This window comes from Pygocentrus nattereri, chromosome 17 (assembly GCF_015220715.1).
Source record: "Pygocentrus nattereri isolate fPygNat1 chromosome 17, fPygNat1.pri, whole genome shotgun sequence".
In the NCBI taxonomy this organism is placed as follows: Eukaryota; Metazoa; Chordata; class Actinopteri; order Characiformes; family Serrasalmidae; genus Pygocentrus; species Pygocentrus nattereri.
The window spans coordinates 33,437,118-33,459,659 of record NC_051227.1 but is presented as its reverse complement, the minus strand read 5'-3'; the positions used below and the strand labels follow the sequence as shown (position 1 = coordinate 33,459,659).

Here is a 22,542-nt window from a genome sequence, read left to right as displayed (position 1 = left end):
ATTAAAGCACTGAAAATGCTGAATTATGCAGCACTGCAGTCCACCAGAACTCACTGCTGGTTGTTAACCTTCAGGCCTCACTGCCGTAGCCAGGAAGCCATTTTGGGTTCCTGTCACTCTGCTTGGAGATTTCCTGCTGTCAAATCAATGGGCAGTCCCTGATTCCTCAAAAAAAGTGCAGGGGACAGTTGATTCAGGAGTGTGCATAAGGATGAGTTGTGCCACCTCAGCTCTGTTGTGCGTCATCACGACAGATATCAGGGCTATTGTTTTCTCTGCCACCTGGTGGCTCTTTTTATATTGTCATTTATTGGATTAGCATAACACACACACACACACACACATACAAAAAACATTCGCTCACCCATCCAAATAATTGAATTTAGGTGTTCCAGTCACTTCCATGACCACAGGTGTATAAAACCAAGCCCCTAGGCCTGGAGACTGCTTCTACAAACATTTATGATTTTGGGTCGCTCTCAGGAGGAGTGAATTCCAGCGTGGTACCGTGATCGGACGCCACCTGTGCAACAAGTCCAGTCGTGAAATTTCCTTGCTACTAAATATTCCACAGTCAACTGTCAGTGGTATCATAATAAAGTGGAAGTAATTGGGAACAACAGCAACTCAGCCATGAAGTGGTAAATCAAAAGATCATCAAATTTCTGCACAGACCTCCAAAACTTCATGTGGCCTTCAGATGAGCTCAAGAACAGCGTAGAGAGCTTCATGGAATAAGTTTCCAAGGCCAAGTAGCTGCATTCAAGCCTTACATCACCAAGTGCAGTGCAAAGCATCGAATGCAGTGGTGTAAAGCACCGTCACTGGAGCAGTGGAGACGTGTTCTCTGGAGTGACAAATCACGCTTCTCCATCTGGCAATCCGATGGACAAGTCTGGGTTTGGTGGTTGCCAGGAGACGGTACTTGTCTGACTGCATTGTGCCAAGTGTAAAGTTTGGTGGAGGGGGGATTATGGTGTGGGGATGTTTTTCAGGAGTTGGGCTCAGCCTCTTAGTTCTAGTAAAAGGAACTCTTAATGCTTCAGCAGAGCAAGAAATTTTGGACAATTTAATGCTCCCAACTTTGTGGGAACAGCTCAGGAATGGCCCCTTCCTGTTCCAACATGACTGCGCACCAGTGCACAAAGCAGGTCCATAAAGACACGGATGAGTGAGTTTGGTGTAGAAGAACTTGACTGGCCTGCACAGAGTCCGGACCTCAACCCGATAGAACACCTTTGGGATGAATTAGAGTGGAGACTGCGAGTCAGGCCTTCTTGTCTAACATCAGCGCCTGACCTCACAAATGCCCTGTGGATTAAGAATGGGATGTCACTCAAGTTCATGTGTGTGTGAAGGCAGACGAGAGAATACTTTTGGCAATAAAATGTATATATTTATATTCAGATTTCTTTGTACTCAAATAGAATGTTTTAGAAGTTTTTCAGTGCCTTCAAAGCACCTTGAAACCCCTAGAATTTATTTATAAGCAACTTAAGAAAAATAGCACAGTGATTTGAGAGGGGGTGAGAGCATAAGCTCTGCCTCCTCATGCCCACGTACTCTGATAGGATGCACCCAAATGTGTAGTTTTGATATTTTATTTGTGATTTTATGGTGTTGTATTGACATTGTTGCACCTATACTAATCAACAAGTGTCAAATGTAGTGATGTTCAAATGACTGACAAAAAACACACATAAGTAGAGCTCCACTAATGATAATAAACACAAGGCCTGTTTTTTCTGTTCCTCCTAAAGGAAGAAGCATGTGTCTGCCATCCTGAACATCCGGGGCATGACTCGGCAGACGGAGAGGCAGGAGATCCTGAACATTGTGAAGGACATTGAGAACAGTGAGAGCCTCTCACGGCTGTCCCGAGATCGCGCACTGTTCGCTGACGTGCCAGTGACGTCTGAAGTGCACTGCCTGAACGTGGGTCTGAGCCGCATAGCCCTCACTGCTTCCTCCTTCTTCTCTAGCCTGAGGAGAAGCCGCAGGATCCCTCCAGCCAGGGAGAACCAGGATGACATGCTGTAACCACCTGAAGAGGATTTTGTGCATGAAAAAAACATGACTCCATGATGAACTAAGAGGACTGGGAGCATACAGTGTCTAGAGTGAAAACCTTTGATAAACAAGCTGTAGCGAAAGGACTTCTTGCTGATGTCCCCATTTCTTTCTTTTCTGAGAAAGAGGCATCATCTAGCGCTGTTAAACTGATTCTGAATGGAGAATATTTGTGAAATGTTTCATTTCTACTGGCATATATATTATTATTGGGATCAAAAGTATTTTGGCCTTTTATAAAAATCAGAACTACTGATACGAACCGTCACTCGGTTTAGAAAAAAGAACGGGAAGTATCTTAATGAATGGGACCATCTCTTATCTTGGCCTTCATGCTAGTACTGATGGGACCGAATTGTATGTTTTGTGATTTAATACTTGATCTAAGGTACTATGCAATGATCTATGATCTGTAATTTTGTCTCATATTTAAATGAATAATTCATGCTGCAGTCATCTCATATTATCATACAAGGAAATTGTCTTGTAGTACTAATGATATTATTCAAATCTGGCTGTGGAAGAAATCAAGGGTGACTATTTATGTACCAGATGCCAGATAGACTCTATTTATTGCACCAAGGTTTGTCACATTTCAGTCATACTCAGCAGTGCATCAGCAAAATATCTACGTACTTCAATATAAACATGCATTTAATTTCTTTTATGCTCAAGTTAATGGACCAAAATCTTTAGGGAGATTTTTTGGATAGCACTTTTCTGTCACAAATGTCTTGTTCTCAAAATGTATTTTATTTCATGATGCCTGAGGAAGCTGTGTGTAACACTATTAATTGCAGGCTGCTACAATCAGCTTATCTGTCAAGCTTCTGATTGGTCTGTATATGTTGATATGAGAGTGACATTTAAAAAGGCATCAAAGATCCCTGTCTTCAATGTGCTTTAGGGTACTCTGTATATTTAAAAGATTTAAGAGAAGCCTTTTATTCAGAATTGATATTAACTTGCTTTTTAACATAGAAACACCCTATAAGTTTGTTAAATCATATAAAAATAAATGATAAAGATGTTATAATCATTTTTAGTATTTTTTTCACACATTTATGCAAACTCACTGGCTTAATGTGAACATTACCAAGAAAGCGCACAGACCGTGGGGTCATGTACAACTTTGCCATTCATCTTGTCTGCAGGTGAGTTATGCAGACTTTTTGCGAACTTCATAGTGAAACGGACATGACAACATAAACTGGAGCAGTTCCCAAATAAATAAATAGAAAAAAAGAACAACAGACAAATGACGGAGGTCTTCCAGTGTATATGGAAGTGGTTGGGGAAGTGGTTGGGATAGTGTAGTGATTAACACCTCTGCCTCTGACTGGGGTTCAATCCCCACCTGGGCAAACACCCTACACTATACCAATAAGAGTCCTTGGGCAAGACTCCTAACACCGCCTTGGCCTCCCTGTGTAAAATGATCAAATTGTAAGTCGCTCTGGATAAGAGCGTCAGCCAAATGCCATAAATGTAAATGTGTATATAATACGCAGGTTATCTGCCAAGATTGTGTATTAATACTACGTTGATGATGTAGGGAAAACTGGTGCCACCAGAGGGCAAAGTTTGAAAGACATAGCAACAGTAACTTTGAGACATCATATCTGCATATAACAGCTGCATTTTTTCTTTTCCCTCCTTCTGTTATGAAGCTACTTAAAATTTTGTGTGAGCCAAACATGTTACCGTCGTCTGTCGAGGTGACGAACAAGATACAGTAGCTTTTATAGAAGTAATACTGTATAATATCATACTGTAAAGACCAAATAACCAGATAAAATGTTAAGCCCATGAGGGGCTTGTTGATTAATCAGGTGTGCTAGATGAGACATATCACAAAAATGTGCCTGACGTGTCCTCACCAGGACTGAGATTATGAACCACTGGAGTAGCGTGTATTTACAACACAAGGCAGAGACAGATGTAAAATTTGCTTAGTGCTGACTGGCCTCATTGACAAGACAGCAATTTAGTTTATCATACACAGGGTATTAAGAGACAAGGATAATAAACAACAGGCAATACGTTAGAAGCTATGAGAAAAATATTTTAATACACACCGTAGTACTGAAGGTCATTATTCCAGGTCTGTAAGGCCACAGAGCTGCAAGCACATCTTCGATATCTTTTTTGATATCTTTTGATATTCTCAGCTAGCTGCTTAGAGGAGCCTGCAGTTGTAGAGTGTTTGCACAAGGTCTGAAGAGTCAGAGAATTCATTATGTTTTGGAATTATCATCATCAGCCGGCAATCCCTAATGATCCCTCATTTTACCAGTCATAACAACTCAATTAAGGCCTAATGAGTTAATTAAGTTCTGAACCTATAAACTGGAAGGGTATGCAAACTGTGCAAATGTCATAATCACTAATTATTACGTTTGTCAAAGTATTCCTGAGCACTTATGTTGATATCCATCACAGAAGCATGTCGGTTTTTTAATGCAATGCCTTCTGAGGGATCAGTGGTCAGAGGACTTCAGTTGTGTTTTTTGCCTCGTCCTGTACAGAGATTTCTCTGGATTTCCTGAATCTTCTCATATTATGCACCATAAAGTGAAACACATACAGTCCTTGCAATCGCTTGTTGAGGAATGTTATTCTTAAGCTGTTGGATTATTCCCCGATGCGAAGTGCTGCACCTTGACCGTCCTTGCTCCTGGATATTCTTTTTATTCTTAAGTATGATAGCATTACCTGTTTAAGATGTTTAACATTTCTAGGCTGTGGAACATGTTGCAGGCATCAGTTTCATAATAACACATATTTACCATAAGGTAAAAAAATTAAATACCTTGTCTTTGCACTGGTTTTGTACAGATGAAAGTTTTACAAATCACTGCTTTCTGTTTTATTTGCATTTCACATACTGTCACATTTTTGGAACCAAGGTTTGTAAACTGTGGAATTATTAGCCTTAGTATTGTTCATATTACTTTTTAAGATGTATTATGTTTTGCATTGAAAGCTTAATGGTTATATTGTACAGTTCTAAGAGCTAAGAGTCAGCACATAAGGCTGTGTGCTGACTAATGTTGGAATACACAAAGATGTCAGATAGCAGGAAATACCTCGAAGCTAATAGTAGTAGACACTGGGATTAGCCCACCACACATGTGGTTCATCTGGTCAGATAAGCAGAGCCATTGTCTGGAAAACGGGGGGAGTTGGTAAACACAGGGAATACCTTAAGCTGACCTTGCAGACGCACTCAAGTCTCGAGCGCATCCTTAAACTTTTATGATGTGGATTAGTGAGATGGCCTAACACACACATTTGGAGGCCTGATGGAATCTACTGATATCTTGGGTAAGGAAGGAGCGGTCATGCGACTATAAAAAGGGAGTCAGATGAGAAGGGATCAGAGCTTACTTGGGAGATACATGATGCATGTTCTCTGTTTGTAACCTCTCCAGAATTCTGTAATAAAACCGTTTGTTTCACTTCAGTCTGATCTACTCGTCTCATTTATTTTGCATCAACGAACACGCAGGACTGGTTTCGTCCACAAAACTAAGACAACGGGCTCTTCATCTTAACTCAGTCTATGCAGATTGATCAGCACCTGTCCAGGCTCAATGCAAGCCATTTAGATTTCTTTACATCTGCGTCCCCATTGAAAAATATTATAGAAGCTATACATTTCTGTCTGTTCCTGGTGATGTCCCATAGTCACCACTGGTACTTTGTACTGATATCACAGCGTAAAGGATCATGCTGGTTTAACAGGTGTTCTGGGACTGATTCCAGATGCATCTGATGGTTTCCTAACAGGATCCTACAGGAACCTAGTGGTATCTTAAAGTAACGATTAAGCCAACTGGTTGTAATCCTAATTAATTAATGGTCTTTTTTTCAACAAGGGTGCCCATTGCTTCATGATGACATAAACCATAGGCTGTTCTCAGGAGCAAAAGCTGTAGTTGTTCTCCATGGGCTTGATGACAACCGAGGCCTCACTGTTTCTTTTCATTCTAAGCCCTTCAATTTCTCATAAAGACGTAGCATTTATTTCGTGGGTGATAATAACACCACGGATACTAAGTGTGCATCTGATAATTGTGTTTCACATCGCGTGTTTATCAAAAAAAGTGTGGAAATCAAATTTACTGGGAATAAATGTACAGACTGCAAGCTCAGTACGAGGGACCGACTTTTATTTTGAAATGCACGCCGTCGCTAGATGTGACGTCGCTGGTTGAAAATCTTTGGTGCTCCCAGATGCTCAACTCGCTCAGATAAGCACAGCTAACAGTTTCTTGGCGCTAAACATACTTTAACAGAACTAGCTGGTTGTAATACACGTCGCTTCTGCCACATTTTATCAGGGGTGTTTCATTTAAGGCGCAATGTCGAAGTACGAAGTGTTTCAGAGTCAAACGATGATGATAATGACAGTGCTAACCGAAACGGCGCACACAGAGATCTGCAGAGTTTTCGGCCGCCATCCTGAATGTTCCGAGGACGACGGAGATCCAGCGTGTTCGGGGGACGAAGCAGAGCTCAAGGTTGTAAGTTTAACCGGGAATCGAACGAGTAACGTTTTAGCGAGCCCTAGCAGTCTAACCACCCGGGTAGCTAACGCTAGCTCGTTAACACAGCCGACTATTGACGAGTCTTAAATCAGCAGCCAAGTTCCCTCAGACGCGTTTCTGCTGAAGTTACTTGGCTGGTTATGAGTGAAGAGGTTCTGCAGGCTGGAACAAGCTGTGCTACGCCTCCTTAAAGCCACAGTACGCAGGTGTCCCCGAGTTTTGTTAAACGCTGAAGGAAATCTTTATTAACTCACACATACACTTAACTAGCCTACGTGTGAATCAACAGGATCTAAAAACGTACCTGATTTAAACCTCTGTATCGTTTCTTTTTACTAAGAACAAGACGATCAACATTTCTGGGTTGACTGTGACTTAGTTGTACCTGAGGAAACAAAAGATATAAACGGTTCAGTCCCGTGTTTCTGTTTTTTTTTTTTTTTTTTTTTTGAGTAACAGGATCATATTCATGTGAGCTAAACATGGTTTATTTTGGAAGGGGCTTTTCAATCAACACTTCTTGCTGTGTAATAATTGCCTCCTGAATTCCTGCCATGATACTGAGATAAGGAAAAAAAATATATAATCTGGAATTGCATTGATTCAGTGTGTGAAAACCTGTAAGAAAGTGGCTGATTTTAAAAAGAAACTGAAATGTTACATGCATAGTGAGCGGAAAAGGGTAAGGATTATGCTGAACATTCGTGTGAAAACGTCGTCTTCTCCTTTGCAGATGCAACTCAGTGCTGTCCTGGATTTCCTGGCCAAAGAGGCAGTGCGGAAAATATGCCGCCTGTTCAAGTTCTGCAGTGTAGTGAAAGTGTCTAAAGGCGGGGACCCAGACAGTGCGTTTGAAAGAGTACCAACTCCATGGAATCTGAGGCTGCAAGAGATAAAACATGCAGCTGGATCAACAAGAGTGTCTGGTAAGTGGTTGGTTAGTGTAGTGGGTAACACCTCTGCCTTCTACGCTGTAGACTAGGGTTCAGTCCCCCACCTGGGTAAGCACCCTACACTACACCAATAAGTCCTTGGGCAAGACTGCTAACACCACCTCCGCCTACTTGTATAAAATGATCAAATTGTAAGTCGCTCTGGATAAGAGTGTCAGCCAAATGCCGTAAATGTAAGTAGGGGTGGGGGGTCGATTCTAAGATGCATTGCGAAGTGGGCGTGGACGTGAATCTGAATCGATTCACAAATGTCAAAAATTGATTTTCAGAATTTTAATTGATTACGTAAATGTTGATTGGAACACCACATTTTACCATGTTGGCTGATACAGTTTGTTTCAGTGTGTGCTGATGTGATAATTTAGGCTAAGAAAAATATAAATGAAAATGCAAACTTACTTCGCTCTGCTTTAAGCTTTAGGTCAGCTTTAGCCACTTTTCTCGCATCTCCAGCAGGAAAGTGAAATCATTTCTTGTAAAACGTCTCTCAATTTTTGAGTGTATTACGAGGCTGAAGTCGCTTCTCATTCTCCAGCTTTTTGTTCTGATTTCCCATTCCACCTTAAATGGTGCCTGAGTCACCAGAGTATAACTGCTGCACCATTTATGATAGAACAGGACAGTTCAAATGAGAAGCAGGCGAATGATAAGCTCACTTCAGCTTTGTGACTTTTTAGTGTTTGTCAGTTTCTTGTTGCAGATTAAACATATCAGTAAACCAGCTGGAGTAATATGAATGCAAATAAGTCCATTCGTCTCCAAATAATCAATGTTCGTCTTAAATCTTTCTCTTTGCCTTTTGGTTAGCTACTAGCTAGCTTCATGTTTGAGCAGGCCTTTAGCTCAGTTTAATCCACTTTTATCCTGTAACGGCACTCTTATGCTCATTCATTTAACTTCTTTTATATCTATTGTTTTAATCATGTTTCTTATTTTTATTCTAACTTTTTATCTCCTTCTTTTAAATTTGATTAACTTCTTTTAAATCTATTGTTTTAATTGTTTTAAAAAAAATTTAATTTACATAAATTTTATTTTATTTACATTAATTACATTTTTCTGTATTTTTTCATTTGTAAAGCACTTTGAATGACCGTTGTGTATGAAAGGTGCTATATAAAAAAAAACTTGCCTTGCCTTGCCTTGCCTTGCCTAGCTAGGCAGGATTGTTGCCTGTGTTGCTATGTGACCTGCAGTCTGCACACCAATCTTCAGGGTTATAGGGTTGTGCATTAGCAGCATTTAAGGTGTTAAAACTGTGTTAGAACGATTGACAGAGCTTTATTTTACTGCACAGGAGGATTTTTCTATTTTTATCTAAAGATCTAATTCTGCTGTGGAGCTGCAACAGGGCAGTAAAAGAGCCACAGGTTGCCCCCTGAGCTAACGTATGGAAGCACTTTGGCATCTATGAAGTTGAAGGGGAAAAAAGACGTGGACAGGAGCCATACTTCGTGCAGGTCGTGTCACACTAAACTAAAATATTTCGTAAATGACAAACATGACCATATCACATGTTTCTACCAGTTTTCTGCCCGGTTGTAGTTGCTGCCAACCAGAGGACCATCAGGCAAGCAATGTCAAAGCTTCCACCCAACTTGGAAAGGGCAAAGCAAATTACAAACTCTATCGCAACTTTTATTTGCCAAGGATTTGCATCCATTCTCGGTCATAGCTTTCCTATGCTATGCTGGACCCTCCCCCCTGACAGACACACACACACCACTTTTTTAAAAACTATCTCACCATCTTTTATGTTTTTTGTAGGAGTGTCAGTATCTCTCTCAGGGAAAGTACAGAATGAGCTGGTGGTTTTTGCATTACCAGCGGCAGCTCCTCCACAGCAGGACGCCTTTCCAGAAGTATGTTCAAACCAATGTAAATGTATGTTCAAACCAGCTTGCATTCAGTGGTTTTGACGAATCTTTACTAAACCATAAGTGTCTGATTGTTATTTGCTCCTGTTTTGTCCCTTGTAGAGTTCGGCCACCCAGAAGTCTGACTCCGTGAACACCTTTGTCTCTGCTCTACAGGAAGCTGGAGCTAAAAATCAGACACAAACTGTCTTGATAACAGCGGGTATGTTTTGTTTTCTTTCTGGGTATTTCTGACCATGTATTTTGAAATAATTGCAGTATTTAAGTTCAGCACACCCATTTTATATGAGTGTAGCAATTGAGACAACAGAAATAAAGCAACTAAATTATTAGTGGCTGCATATTATTTGCAGGTACAAAATTAACAGTTTGTGTGTTACATTAGAGCTCAGAAGAGCTACCAGTGCCTTTGCCTCTATTGCACCCTGTGTTACACTAAAAGGTTCCAAACCCAGTACATCTTGTCATACATACTTTTTTTTCCACTGAACGTCAGTGGAGTTTAGAGATGATTTTGGAGTTGAAATGTGAACAGTGCTACATTCATGTTAATAACAATGCACTCCTCCACTGAAATGTCAAAAAAGAAACAAGGGTAAGTCTACTGTTAACTCATTGTCACCAGTTACTCCTAATGTACTTGAATGTTGCTAAAGCAATTTAACTACCACACTTAACAAAGCTTGCTGGGGTGTTTTTGTGTTCTTGCTGGTGTATTTATGGTGTAAATTCAGTGTGCAGCAGTGTTGGTTGCATATAGCAAAATTCATATTTCGCCTCCTTAATGACCTCTTCATTCAGTGGAGGAACGTTTGTAAGACAAAGCATATCTGGTTTGGGCCCATTTTGTGTACCATATGGTGTGACTGGGGCTAGTTCTGGGAAATCCAGCTTAGACTTGGAATATGGGTAAAATGACAAGTACAGAACAACAGCATGACTTGGGAGAGCTACCCAGAGTTCTTTGTGAGTTTAGTTTCTGTTAATTACTTCCAAGTTTTCTCAGTTTTTATTAGTTACCTTCTTTTTTTGTGCTGTAAATAAATTAGATTTGGATTCAAGGATTCAAGGAGATTTTATTGTCATTCGCATCACATGGTACATGAGGTGGAACGAAATTAAGATCTCATGGTCCAGTTTACACCCAAGAGCTGTTATTAAAATAGATAAATAAATAGAAAGTACACAAGAGAGGGAGAGTAGGCAGTTAGCAGCAATATGAAGTCCAGAGTGCAAGTTTGCTATAGCAGCAATCAGTCTTATTTTATTATTTTATGATTATTTTATGATTCGATCAATTTTATGTTTTTACTGTAGTAATTGTAGTCTTTTGTGTGCTGTTTTGCTAGTTCAGCTTGTATCGCTGCTGTATAGTTAAAATGGATGGATGAGTCTCATCATCAGCAATGCTTTTGCCAAAACTGCTAAAATTGTGGGTCGTCAATATCACATGATGTTATTGGCCAACTGGTTTGGCTCTAACATATTCGTCTATGTTACTTTACAGTTAAGGTTCCTTCAGTTTTCTGCCTCAGTATTTGGATTGGAGATTCGCTTCTGTATGTCACAATGTTTTATCAACATATCATAAGAAACCATAAATGACCAGTAGATGGCGCAAGCAGACAGTAGAAGTAGTAAAGTAGGCATGATTCTTAAGCCTCCCTGTCTTCTATGTGAATAGAAACGTCTGGCTGATGTTGTACTGTCTGTTTATATTTATTTCTTCTAATGTTGCTGATTTTTGATGGATGAAAAAATATTTAATAATATAAATAAATATTATTATTATAAAATACTACTAATAATGTTTCACCTCCCTCTTCTACAACCCCTACTTATCATCAAACAAAATTCTCATCTAGCTCTGAGACCATCACAGATACCATATTTCATGCAAAAATTTGTCACAGTAGACAAGAAAACACATTTTGTTACAAGCAGACTTAGTAGGGCCTGTATCCTATATTTTATTGCATTTTGAGATCCACGTATTTAAATTTGTGGGGTTTATGTACCAAAAATGGCCATAATGTATTCATACATGACCGTTTCCAACCTCCCTTCATCCCTTAGCTCAGTTTAATCTACTTTTATCCTGTAACGGCACTCTTATCCTCATTCATTTAACTTCTTTTATATCTATTGTTTTAATCATGTTTCTTATTTTTATTCTAATTTTTTATCTCCTTCTTTTAAATTTGATTAACTTCTTTTAAATCTATTGTTTTAAGTATGTTTTTTTTTTCATTTACATACATTTTATTTTATTTACATTAATTATTTTTCTGTATTTTTTCATTTGTAAAGCACTTTGAATGACTGTTGTGTATGAAAGGTGCTATATAAATAAACTTGCCTTGCCTTAGAATTAAGGTGGATATATTTAAACGAGTTGGTTCTCATGGAACCTATAAATTCAGACAAGCTGTTTTTGCAGCGTAGTTTTCATATATGGACAATATGAACTGCATACTGAATGGTATGTTTTGAAACTTTGAAAGTTTACACTTTACTTCCAACTCCTTTATTTTAAAAATGGGGGAAATTCTGTTTTGCATGATATAAGCCCTTTATTGCTTCTTTTTATTATGATGTTACACATTTTCCTCGTCTTATTTCATTATAATGTCTTTTATACTTATTGCAATTACTTATTTCTTTACTATTTATTTATTCTTCACTTTGTTTACATTTTTATTATCCTTCCTTTTTTCAATAGTTTTGTCTTCTCCGTTTTTCTTTTTCTCTTTTTTGTTTGCCTTTGTCGTTGTAAAGGCCTTTAAGCTGCATTCTACTGTATGAAAGAGGCTATAAAATTTATGGTAAAAATGCTTACAAAATAATTATTACTTAATTCCACTAATTGTTTTGTTTTCTGCAGATACAGCAGGCGCTTCTACTGTTAAAGACAAGAGTTCAGCAGTTCCATTAACCGACCAAACTAGTTCCCAAGTGGAAGTGCCAACGAAGAAGGCGTTGTGTAAATGTGATGAATGTGGAAAAGCTTTTGTAAAGAGGAGTTCCTTGATACAGCACAAGCAAAGACACGCAAACGCCACCCTCTCTCCCTGCGAGAAATGTGGGAAGAAGTACCGATTTCCCAAAGCGTTGGAAAGACATGTCTTGTCCCACAGTGAAAAGAAGAAGGAGCCCCGCCCATGCAAAACATGTGGGAAAAGCTTCATCGACCTGGAGTCGCATGAACGCATCCACTTGCCAGTGAAGCCGTATCTATGCGGCATTTGCGGAAGGGGCTTCACGCTGGAGTACATTCTGCGAGCGCATCAACGGCTCCATACGGGTGAAAAGCCGTACCAGTGTGAGACGTGTGGCAAGCGCTTCACGCAGTCGAGCACGCTTCATATTCACAGGAGGGTTCATTCAGACGAGAAGCCGTGGAAATGCAACCTTTGCGACAAGGGTTTCAAGCGTCGTAACAGTTTGAGAAAGCACCAGATTGTTCACACTGGAGAGAAGCCCCACGTGTGTGAAACCTGCGGGCAGAGGTTTGGGCACAGGACGAATCTCAGGAGGCACATGCGTAACCACTTGGGCCTGAAGCCTTATGAGTGTGAGGTATGTGGTAAGCGCTACAGTCAGATGGGCTCCCTGAAGGAGCACATGCCACTGCATGGAATGGTCAAGCCCTTCATGTGCGACAAATGTGGGAAGACCTTTGTGTACAATTACGCTCTCAGAAACCACATGTTCACACACACGGACGCTGGAGAGGAGCCCAGAGCCGAGAAGAACCCTCATCGCTGCGACGTGTGCGGCAAGTGCTACAGCTCCACTTACTCTCTGAAAATGCACCAGAGAGTTCATTCAGAGAACGATCCTTTCTGCTGTAAGGTGTGCGGGAAGTCCTTCAGCAGCATGTCCGGCCTTTATGCACACGAGCAGCTTCATTCCGGGCTAAAAGCTTACAGGTGCGATGTGTGCAAAAAGACCTTTGTCAACAAGGCCTACCTAAAAGTGCACAAGTTCCTGCACACCAATGAGAAAGTCCACAAGTGCTCATTTTGTGGAAAGGGGTTCAGCCTGCCCAACGGGCTTAAGATGCACATGCTCATTCACACTGGAGAAAAACCACACAAGTGTGAAGTGTGTGGAATGTCCTTTCGCACCGCTGGAAATTTCCGCAGGCACAAGCGCGTTCACACTGGGGAGAAGCCATTTAGCTGTGAAGTTTGTGGGAAAAGCTTTAGCCAGCCGAACAACGTGAAGGCCCACATGCAGATTCATACGGGAATAAAACCGTACACTTGTGAGAAATGTGGGAAGAAGTACGCTTATCTTAGGAACTATAATGATCACAAATGTGTGTGAATGCTTATAGTGTTCAAAAGTTTGGAATCGCTGTTTAAAAGAGTCAGTGTATTGACCGAAACTATAAACCGGTACAACAGTTTGCTTTCAGACAACTGTATGAAATTATTATTATAATATGATACTATATTATAATATGATAATAATAGAAGCTGTGTGTGTGAATTAAGGCATTTCAGATGTGTTTAGAATAAGGAACAGAGCCATAGGAAAATAGCTCAGATGACTGGGAAAGCTGCTCAGAAATGAGAATGAAATTCTAATAAAATTAAAGCGCAGAATTCATCATGTTTCAAAAGCACAGATCAAAGCAAAAAAAAATATAATGACAATTCAGGTATTTATCTCTTTATTCACTTCCTTTTCACAGAATTCCTGAAATTGTATATAAAACATCTACACAAATACAATTTGGCAAGTTTTGGCAATTATATAATATTATTGCATAAGAAAATAAGGCTAGTCATTCCAAACTTATGAACGCTAGTGTAGTGCCTTTAATAGCACTTTGCTATGTTGTTTAGATGCTGTTTTATTTACTGTTTCAGTAGCAGACACTCGGACACAAGGAGGCTGTTCTGCAGAGTATACATTGTGAAGATAATGGAACCCCTCCATTTCTTCTTGTTATTCTCTGTGTATGATGCTCCACCTTTGGTTTTATTATATGTAATCAGAATGTTTAAAATACAGTTGTCATCAACTGTCAGTGGTGAAGCCTTGTATCACTCCCTGCACTGAATTACACATCAGTGAAAGCTACAACCATTGAACAAGGAATATTTCAGTTAATAAAACTCAGTGGCTATTAGATCTTTTTACTCTCTTCTAACCCTCAAAATCCTGGGAGATCCCTGAGGAACCTCTGAATAACTGTGTAGGTGGCATTTAGACTGACTCATACTGGGTTTTTTCTGATTTTTGCTTTGGAGCATGAACATGTAATATATGTAAAACATACTTTTCATTTGCAGCATTATTTTATAAAATAATAAATAGACCTGAATGGTCTGTCCCTCTGTTGGAGTCTTCACAACATTTGAAATGAACATTTCTTACAAACTCTCCTTTTATTCTGGCTTTGGACAAACATTCTCTTTATGCTAACCTTGTAAATAAATTACATTTCAGTTTTAATCTGTTAAATGGATTCTTTTCCATCAGCTGAGGTGTTAACATGATGTATACAACATCACAGCCAGGATTTGATATTTGATGCATTGGTACATGCCAGAAACTCACCACCTTTTGAAGTGACTTGAAAATGGCTGAAATAGCCCAGGATGTTAATGTAAATTAATGTTAATTAATAATTCATGTACATTTTTAAATAACAAGTTATTCACACAATGCTATAGTTATAAATGGATACAAGACATACTTAGTGTGGTGTGTTTTGAATATGTCAACACTCATTACTTCATCCCTACTAGAAAAACATGCAAGCAAAACCAGTATATGTTGTGTTTTGGGTGCTGGTATGCTGGTCGACCAGCATGATCGTTCTGGGTGACCTGCTAAACCAGCACCAGACCAACAACAAACAGCTTAGATCAGCATGGAATTCATGCAGGTGTTTTCAGCAGGAAATACTGGCAGAAACAGTTAAAGCTGAAATCAGTAATGGTTTCCTTAGTGGGTCTAGAGCATATGTTAAAGTATGGAATGCTGCGGAAATGGATATGGGATTCCAGCAGACACACAGGCAAATCCGGATGATTGAGTATGTACTTCCGGCCGGGGCAGTCATCGGCTGGAGGTTAGGGAAGGTTGCTGGTTCGATCCCCTTGGCTGACAGTCCATGACTGAAGTGCCCTTGAGCAAGTCACCTAACCCCCAATTGCTCCCTTTGGCGCCGTGGATAGGGCTGTCCACTGCTCCGGGCAAGTGTGCTCACTGTCCCCTAGTGTGTGTGTTCACTAGTGTGCATGTATGTAGGTGTTTCACTGCACAGATGGGTTAAATGCAGTGGTCTAATTTCACAAACTTCAAATTAATTTATTGAAATTCATTCATTCATTCATAATGCCCTGCATGTCGTGGGCATGTGGAGGGAGGGCACACTCACATTCAGAGCCCACCCTCCATGGACAAAGTTTGGCAAGCAATCAATGGGATGAGCTTACAGTAAGACCACATTATAACCTATGTAACAACCGATGAGCTACAGTCTAGTCATGGTCTACAGCAACAGATGGGCTACAGTTTACAGGTGTACCTCACCAAATGGTCAGGTGTAGGTACATGTTAGGTCACCCTATTAATTGCCAATGGAGTTTTATGTTCTTTTGAATATATCTTATAAATATATTCATTGGTGGGTGGGAGGCAGTGATGAAACAGAATTGTCCTTAGGTTTTCTGAGCAAAATGTACAACCAGTGAGACTGAAGGAATGAGTCAGATGAGCAGTACGTTCTAAGATCATCACACTGCGCAGACAAGATGGATGAAATTTAGATTACTAAGGGCCCTCAACAATCACAGCTGTACACTTGGGGAGAAAAAGCTTTAAAGGTGCCAAAGCAAACTAACTCATGTAGACCTGAAGCTGTATCTCGACACAACATGGTGACGGTTTTCTCACCAGAGGATCCGCACAGGTGAAAAGTCATATTGCTGTCTAGCGTGTGGGAAATGACTCTACCGATCAGGACGCTTATATACACAGACTGACCCTTTTAAAAGAGAGGCTGTTGAAGGGCAAGCTGCACCAGCACACGGAAGAAGCATCTTCTTGTCCACACAGACAAATGTGAAATCTGTGAAAGGTTTATGATTGCAAAGAATGTGAAGAAACGTTCCTTCACTGCGATGTCACATGCCTGTGAAATGTGTAGAAACGATTTACAAAAGGAAAAATGTCTGTATAAAAATCTTGTACAGTCATGTGAATAAAAAGGAACCTCAGTGCTGCAAAATGTGTGGAAAGCTCTGCAGCTCCGTTGCAGTGGTATTCAGACCTTTAAAGCTAGATTATGAAAGAAGATTCATACAGAGCACAAACTTTCCTATCTGAGGCGAGGCTTCTTCACAGAAAACATGCACCTCTGCACTCAGGAGAAAGATCTCACAAATGCACTATATTCAGCAAAACCATCAAACTAACACAGATCCTGAAGAAGGCCATTCATTTGTGAAGCATACAGCATGGTCTTCAGCAGTTCTGGTAACCTGAGGAGACACCTCTCTCTCTCTCTCTCTCTCTCTCTCTCTCTCTCTCTCTCTCTCTCTCTCTCTCTCTCTCTCTCTCTCTCTCTCTCTCTCTCTTTGATGTAATCCCGCCCCAGTCCAACGTGCGGCAGCAGTGAGCTACACCGCGCTTCTGTCAGCGTCCAGCGCAGGACAGAAACAGTGCGGCTGATTTCTTTCTTTCAGTAAACTGTTTTATTCTCCTCGGAAAGTTGGCGAATGTTGTCGCTTCTGCAGCCTCAGGTGGTCTCCATCCTAGAGACACTTGTGAAGGCCACGGTGCTAAAAATGGACAGAGTTCTGGATGAATCTCTGTTGAAGTTTACAGAGAGCGACTCTCTCAGCACAGCGGCCGGGTTTAAGGTTTGTCATCTGAGTTTCCGCTGAATAGCCGCCCAGTCCGCCCTCCTTAACATGTTTAGACCCCTCCAGCGGACTGAGGCCTTATCGGTACTTATCTGGATACGTTATAAGAGCTCGCACTCAGGATATATAATCAGAGGGGCTCCCAGTCTTTAAACTAGAGCTTCTCACTGTAGAGACTGCTGCGGCACCGCTGTAGGACCCAGTACAGCGTGTTTACAGCAATGTTGTGGTTCGTTTTCTTCATTTTGGCCAGAGCGACCCTTTATATTCATCTACCAGCATGTAAACATAAACCTGTAGACAGTCAGTAACCTACATACTTCCATAATAAGGCCCAGTCCCATTTCACCCCTCGCCAGAACACTTAGTCCTACACCTTGTTGAGATAATGTAGTAACATTTTTTATTTATATAGCACTTTTCATGCTAGTGGCAGCCCAGAGTGCTTCACAGACAGGTGATGAAACATAGTTATACAAGAAATGATTAGTATTCATTTAGAATCAGAAGAAAATGGAAAAAAGATGTAGAGTTTTAATTAAATGCTGAGTTAAAACGAGATGCGTTTTTAGATGCTTCTTAAAAGTGAGCGCTGAGCTTGACTGTCTAATAAAAGGTGGAATGGAGCTCCGCAGTTTAGGAGCATAACTGAACGAGTCTCTCCCTGATTTCTGTGTTTTAGAAGGCCACTATCTGCAGATCTTAGATTACGTGCTGGAACATAAACACACAGACAGACACTCTGTGATGTAAGCGGTGCTTTAAGGTCGTTTTGAGCCTTAAAAACTAGTAGCAGAACCTTAAAATCTATCCTGAAAGATACAGGCAGCCAGTGCAGTTCTCTGAAAACAGGAGTGATATGATTTCTGTTTGTTTTTGTTAGGATGCTGCTGCATTTTGTGCGAGTTGTGAGGGATGTGTAGTTTTCTTAGGAAGTCCAATAAGACTGTCCATAAGACCATTACAGTACTCTGTGCTTCGCTCTGAGAGAGAAAAGGCTGAACTTCAGTGATTTTCTCAAATGATAAAAAGCTACTTTAGTGACTGCGTTTACATGCAGGATGAAACAGAGCTCAGAGTCCAATGGATTCATAGTTTTAGCAGGGTTTTATAAAAATGTGTCACTACTTTGTCTGTTCTAACTTATTAGATGTCAGAAAACAATTAATATTGCCAGATATTTGCCAGAAAAACATTCCGTAAGTATCGTGATATTATATGCTGCTGTATTGCTCACCTCTAATATGCAGGACAAATGTGTCACTTTAAGCTGGTAATGCAAATGAAATATTTAACACGTCCTGCTGTTACAGCTGTACTCGGCCTATCCCGCCATCAGCTCCTACAGATTTGTTTTGTTTCATTGTTTTTTCACAAAGTGCTGAAATTTGTATTTGTCATGTTTGTCTCTTTCTTTTTGCTTTGATATCCCTCGTTTTTCAGGCTCAGTTGAATGCTGTCCTAGAAATGCAAGTAAAGGAAGCGGTGGAGAAGATCTGTAGGCTCTTCAGTGACACCTCAGCAGTTTTACATCGGCGTTTAACTCAAAGGCAGATTGCACACAATAACCTCAAGAGGAAACAGAAGCCGGTGGCAAAAAGACATAAAACTGTGTCACAAAGGAAGCAAGGACATCATGAAAGACCCAAAGGGCATCCAACAGGTATAGATATATAGGTATAAATGTGCACACCCTCCCTGCTTGTCCCAAAAGATGCCTTAAGCTTTCCAGTCTTCCTCTAATTTTTCCTTGAGGGCGCAAGATTTAAAAGCATGCTTTTGGCACAGACTTGTGTAACATACAGGCTTTGCATTCACCATACTTGGCAAGATCACATTGTCTGTCCCATTCATTTGTTTAACTGAGGTAATTTACTTATCTACAGTAAACATAAACATTCTCTTTGATTGGTCTTTGTCTGTAAACCAAGAAATCCTAATAGGCTAACTTAACGTTAGGTTAGTGAGCAGGCTACAGGACCAAATGCTGCCACCCATCATAGTACAGGTTTGATTCTGACTAAATGCTGCTTTGCTGAAACAAGTTTACATGACAAAAGCTATAATTGTTCTGTGTTTTTGGGGCTATAACACTTTTGCTGAGTTATTGGTACCTTTGTTAGCAGGCCAAGCGTGCATACACACCACAGCACAGGCCTGGATCCTGCTAACTGATGCTAAAATAACACATAGTTAGAGGACATCTGAGAGCACAAAGTTAAGTGGTTGGTGTTAGAGTGAAAGCTGAAATCAAACGTGCTCCGTGGTTGGTGTAGCTGCTATCTTGCATATTTTTTGAGGTTTATCCCAGCTTTTATTTTTTCAACTATTTCTATATTCTTCGCTTATCAGTGAGCCCCTCTAAAATCGAAATAGACGGAGTGTGTTTCTGAGGCTGTTCATACATGGAAAAGACATTTGACATGTAATCATTTCGAAATACCATCATATTTTTAAAATACCGGCCTCAATCCCACTGTATACCTTATTATCATTGTACTGCCCAACCTTCGTATTTTCTTTCTCACTGCAGCCTCTGAGGAATCAGTTTCTGCTTTCTCACAAAGTTGGAGAGAAGAGGAGCACCAAAATATTGAGAATCCTGAGATCATGATTACCTCAGTCTCAACATTACAGCAGGTTTGTTACATTTTTAACTTTGCATTAATGTGACCTGTAAAATGTTGCTTATTTTAGCATATCAGTCATATGATATTAAATGATTTTAAATATGAAAATCTTTTCATGTTTTTATTACAGACAACCAGAATGAGTGAATTTATAGACATTGAAGAAGAGAGGCCGGAACAGACCTTAGAAAATGCTATCGACATTGGAAAATCAGGGGAAAATAGTGAAGAAGAACACATCTGCAGGTCAGAAGAGGTTGATGTTCCTTCTGAAATGATATGGAAGGAAGCAATTGCAGTTACAGCTTTAAATGATGTGAGACAGACAAGGCATATAAAGGCACAAACTAGATACTGGAAAAGAGAAAGTAAGCTCCATTGTAAGAACTGCAAAAGAACCTTCAGCAAGTTGATTCATCTTAGAGCACACAAGGCTCTCCATGCTGCTGTGGAGAAACCCCTTAGCTGTTGCCAAAGTGGTGAGACTTTCATTCATCAGAGGCATCCAAGACATCATGAAAGATTTTGTAGCATGACAATATGCGCAAAAGGTAAAACTTATGGAGAGATCTGCAAAAGACCTCATTCTCTTCAGAAACACATGATGGCAAACTCAGTGAAGAAGCAGCATAGCTGTGACACGTGTGGGAAGACCTTTGCCTGTCTTTCTAATCTGCACAGACACCAGAGGATCCATACAGGGGAGAAACCATTTACCTGCCAGACGTGCGGGAGAAGTTTCAACCAGCTGAACACACTAAAGTCTCACGAACGAATTCACACAGGTGAGAAACCTTACGTGTGCAAATCATGTGGGAAAGGATTCAGCCAGCCCAATGGGCTGAGGCTACACGACGGCCGGCACGTAGGACAGAACGGCTTCACCTGTGTCGTCTGTGGGATGGAGTCAGGTTGCATGGCTGCTTTGGAGATGCACCTTAGGACTCACCTGGGGGAGACCATCTCATGTAGCTCCTGTGGAGAAAGCATCAGTTCTCTGAACAGCCTGCAGAATCACCAGAACCAACATGGTGGTAGCAAATCTCACAGATGTGGCATCTGTAAAAAATCCTTCCGAAGTGCTGGCAACTTGAAAATTCACGAAAGGACTCATACTGGAGAAAGGCCCTATAGCTGCTCAGTGTGCGGCAGAACGTTCACCCAACAGAACAGCCTCAAATCTCACCAGCTGTCCCATACTGGGGAAAGGCCTTTCAGCTGCGATGTGTGCGGCAAGGGCTTTTCCTCTGCAGGGAATCTCCGCAGACATCAGCGCGTACACACTGGACAGAAGCCTTACAGCTGTAATGTCTGTGAGCGCAGTTTTACCCAGCTAAACACGCTAAAAGCTCACATGTATATACACACAGGCGAGAAACGGTACACTTGTGACAAGTGTGGTAGGAGTTTTGGTTATCAGAGAAACTTGAAAAGCCATAAATGTGCATATGACCGGTGAAATGTTCTCTTATACACCACAAGTCAGTTATTGTGCAAAAGTCAGAGATCAATTTCCAGGTAAAATAGCCATAAAGGACAAGATACTTAAAAGGAGAATGAGTGACTCTTAACAAATGTGCAAGACCTGGTAGAGCACCAGAACTGTTACCATCAGAGAAACAGTACTTTCATCTTTGAGAGTGAAGAGAAAATAAAACTCCTCTCTTGCTTTAAAAAAATACCTGTCCATCGCTGTGGGTCTGAAAGGATGTGTAGTTGTCAAGAATCCATTACTGAGAAAACTTGGCAAATTAAACAAAGATCAAAGGCCTCTCTACCCCAGAACTCAATTTCACTGAATGTGTTTGAGATTACTTGAATCATAAGAGGCAGAAAATGCAACCCATATCTGAGAGTGGTCTTTGGAGGTGTGGAAAAATATCCCTGCAGATTTCTTTGAAAAACAGAGAGCAACTTCTGTGGAACTTTAAAGTACCCTATTGCATTGTGCAAACTGCATGTCTGAGTCATCACACTTGCCTCAAACCACAGTGAGTGGTTAAATAATCTCAAATAGACTTGCATATGTAGTTCTTAAAAGTCTTTGGCATAATGTTGTCAATAAAAATCAATAAAAGTCAGTGCAATTCTCCTCATAACTCCAGTGCAAAATGAAGCAAACCTCATGTTGTTTTTGATGTTTGTTATGTAAAAGAGACAGTGCAAAAGCTCAGTATACTGAAGAAGCTCCATGAATTCTCTCTTAACCCTCTTAATGCAAGGGAAATATGAAAAGAATATATAGTGGTTGTGTGAATTAATAAAGCACAAAATAGTTCTCTTTTATAGCCTTATGTCAGCCTTATTTAACTTCTTACCGTTTATTAGGAGCAGGAATCTGAATGGCGTATTCATTTAAAGTCAGATTAGTTTATAAGTTTTTGAATTGCACTGCACAAACGACCCTTTAAAACATGACAAGAATATGAAATATGTGTGAGAATGTATGTGATGACCTGTGGTTATGACCTGATCTGATAAAGACTATGCACTCCTGCCTTCTGACATCTGCCAATAACCAAACTGCAGTAACTGAAAAGACTTGCAGAACACAAGTTAAGATAAATCAT

The 22,542-nt window shown here is 40.3% G+C and overlaps 3 protein-coding genes across 6 annotated transcripts in view; all 3 read left to right on the top strand.

The window, feature by feature from the left end:
* Positions 1 to 3,106, top strand: part of exoc3l2b (exocyst complex component 3-like 2b) — a 38,923-nt gene extending 35,817 nt beyond the window's left edge. For both annotated transcript variants that reach the window (XM_017694810.2, XM_017694809.2), the window contains exon 13: positions 1,761 to 3,106. In XM_017694810.2, the coding sequence (XP_017550299.1) occupies positions 1,761 to 2,040 (280 nt within the window). In that variant the 3' untranslated portion in view covers positions 2,041 to 3,106. The remainder of the gene's footprint in view (positions 1 to 1,760) is intronic.
* Positions 3,107 to 6,261: 3,155 nt separating this feature from the next.
* Positions 6,262 to 14,830, top strand: LOC108425828 (zinc finger protein 883-like). Of its 3 annotated transcripts, none has more exons than XM_017694812.2 (5): positions 6,262 to 6,596; positions 7,357 to 7,549; positions 9,344 to 9,438; positions 9,556 to 9,655; positions 12,338 to 14,830. In XM_017694812.2, exons 1-5 carry the CDS (start codon positions 6,438 to 6,440, stop codon positions 13,783 to 13,785), a joined length of 1,995 nt encoding a protein of 664 aa, XP_017550301.1. In that variant the 5' UTR covers positions 6,262 to 6,437; the 3' UTR covers positions 13,786 to 14,830. The 3 variants fall into 3 exon arrangements, with proteins under 3 accessions (XP_017550301.1, XP_017550300.1, XP_017550302.1); XM_017694811.2 differs by having other exon boundaries at positions 6,262 to 6,599; XM_017694813.2 differs by lacking the exon at positions 6,262 to 6,596 and having other exon boundaries at positions 7,380 to 7,549; positions 9,344 to 9,460.
* A 2,299-nt stretch (positions 14,831 to 17,129) lies between these two features.
* Positions 17,130 to 22,255, top strand: si:dkey-182i3.10 (gastrula zinc finger protein XlCGF57.1). Its single transcript, XM_017694814.2, has 4 exons — positions 17,130 to 17,339; positions 18,786 to 19,005; positions 19,876 to 19,982; positions 20,103 to 22,255. Exons 1-4 carry the CDS (start codon positions 17,196 to 17,198, stop codon positions 21,429 to 21,431), a joined length of 1,800 nt encoding a protein of 599 aa, XP_017550303.2. The 5' UTR covers positions 17,130 to 17,195; the 3' UTR covers positions 21,432 to 22,255.
* The last annotated feature ends 287 nt before the right edge of the window (positions 22,256 to 22,542 follow it).

Coding starts and splice junctions, on each gene's coding strand:
- LOC108425828 (XM_017694811.2), top strand. CDS start 6,438: ATGTCGAAGTACGAAGTGTTTCAGAGTCAAACGATGATGATAATGACA. Junction 7,550..9,343: donor TGGATCAACAAGAGTGTCTG/GTAAGTGGTTGG, acceptor TGTTTTTTGTAG/GAGTGTCAGTATCTCTCTCA. Junction 9,656..12,337: donor AACTGTCTTGATAACAGCGG/GTATGTTTTGTT, acceptor TGTTTTCTGCAG/ATACAGCAGGCGCTTCTACT.
- si:dkey-182i3.10 (XM_017694814.2), top strand. CDS start 17,196: ATGTTGTCGCTTCTGCAGCCTCAGGTGGTCTCCATCCTAGAGACACTT. Junction 19,006..19,875: donor ACCCAAAGGGCATCCAACAG/GTATAGATATAT, acceptor TTCTCACTGCAG/CCTCTGAGGAATCAGTTTCT. Junction 19,983..20,102: donor CAGTCTCAACATTACAGCAG/GTTTGTTACATT, acceptor TTTTTATTACAG/ACAACCAGAATGAGTGAATT.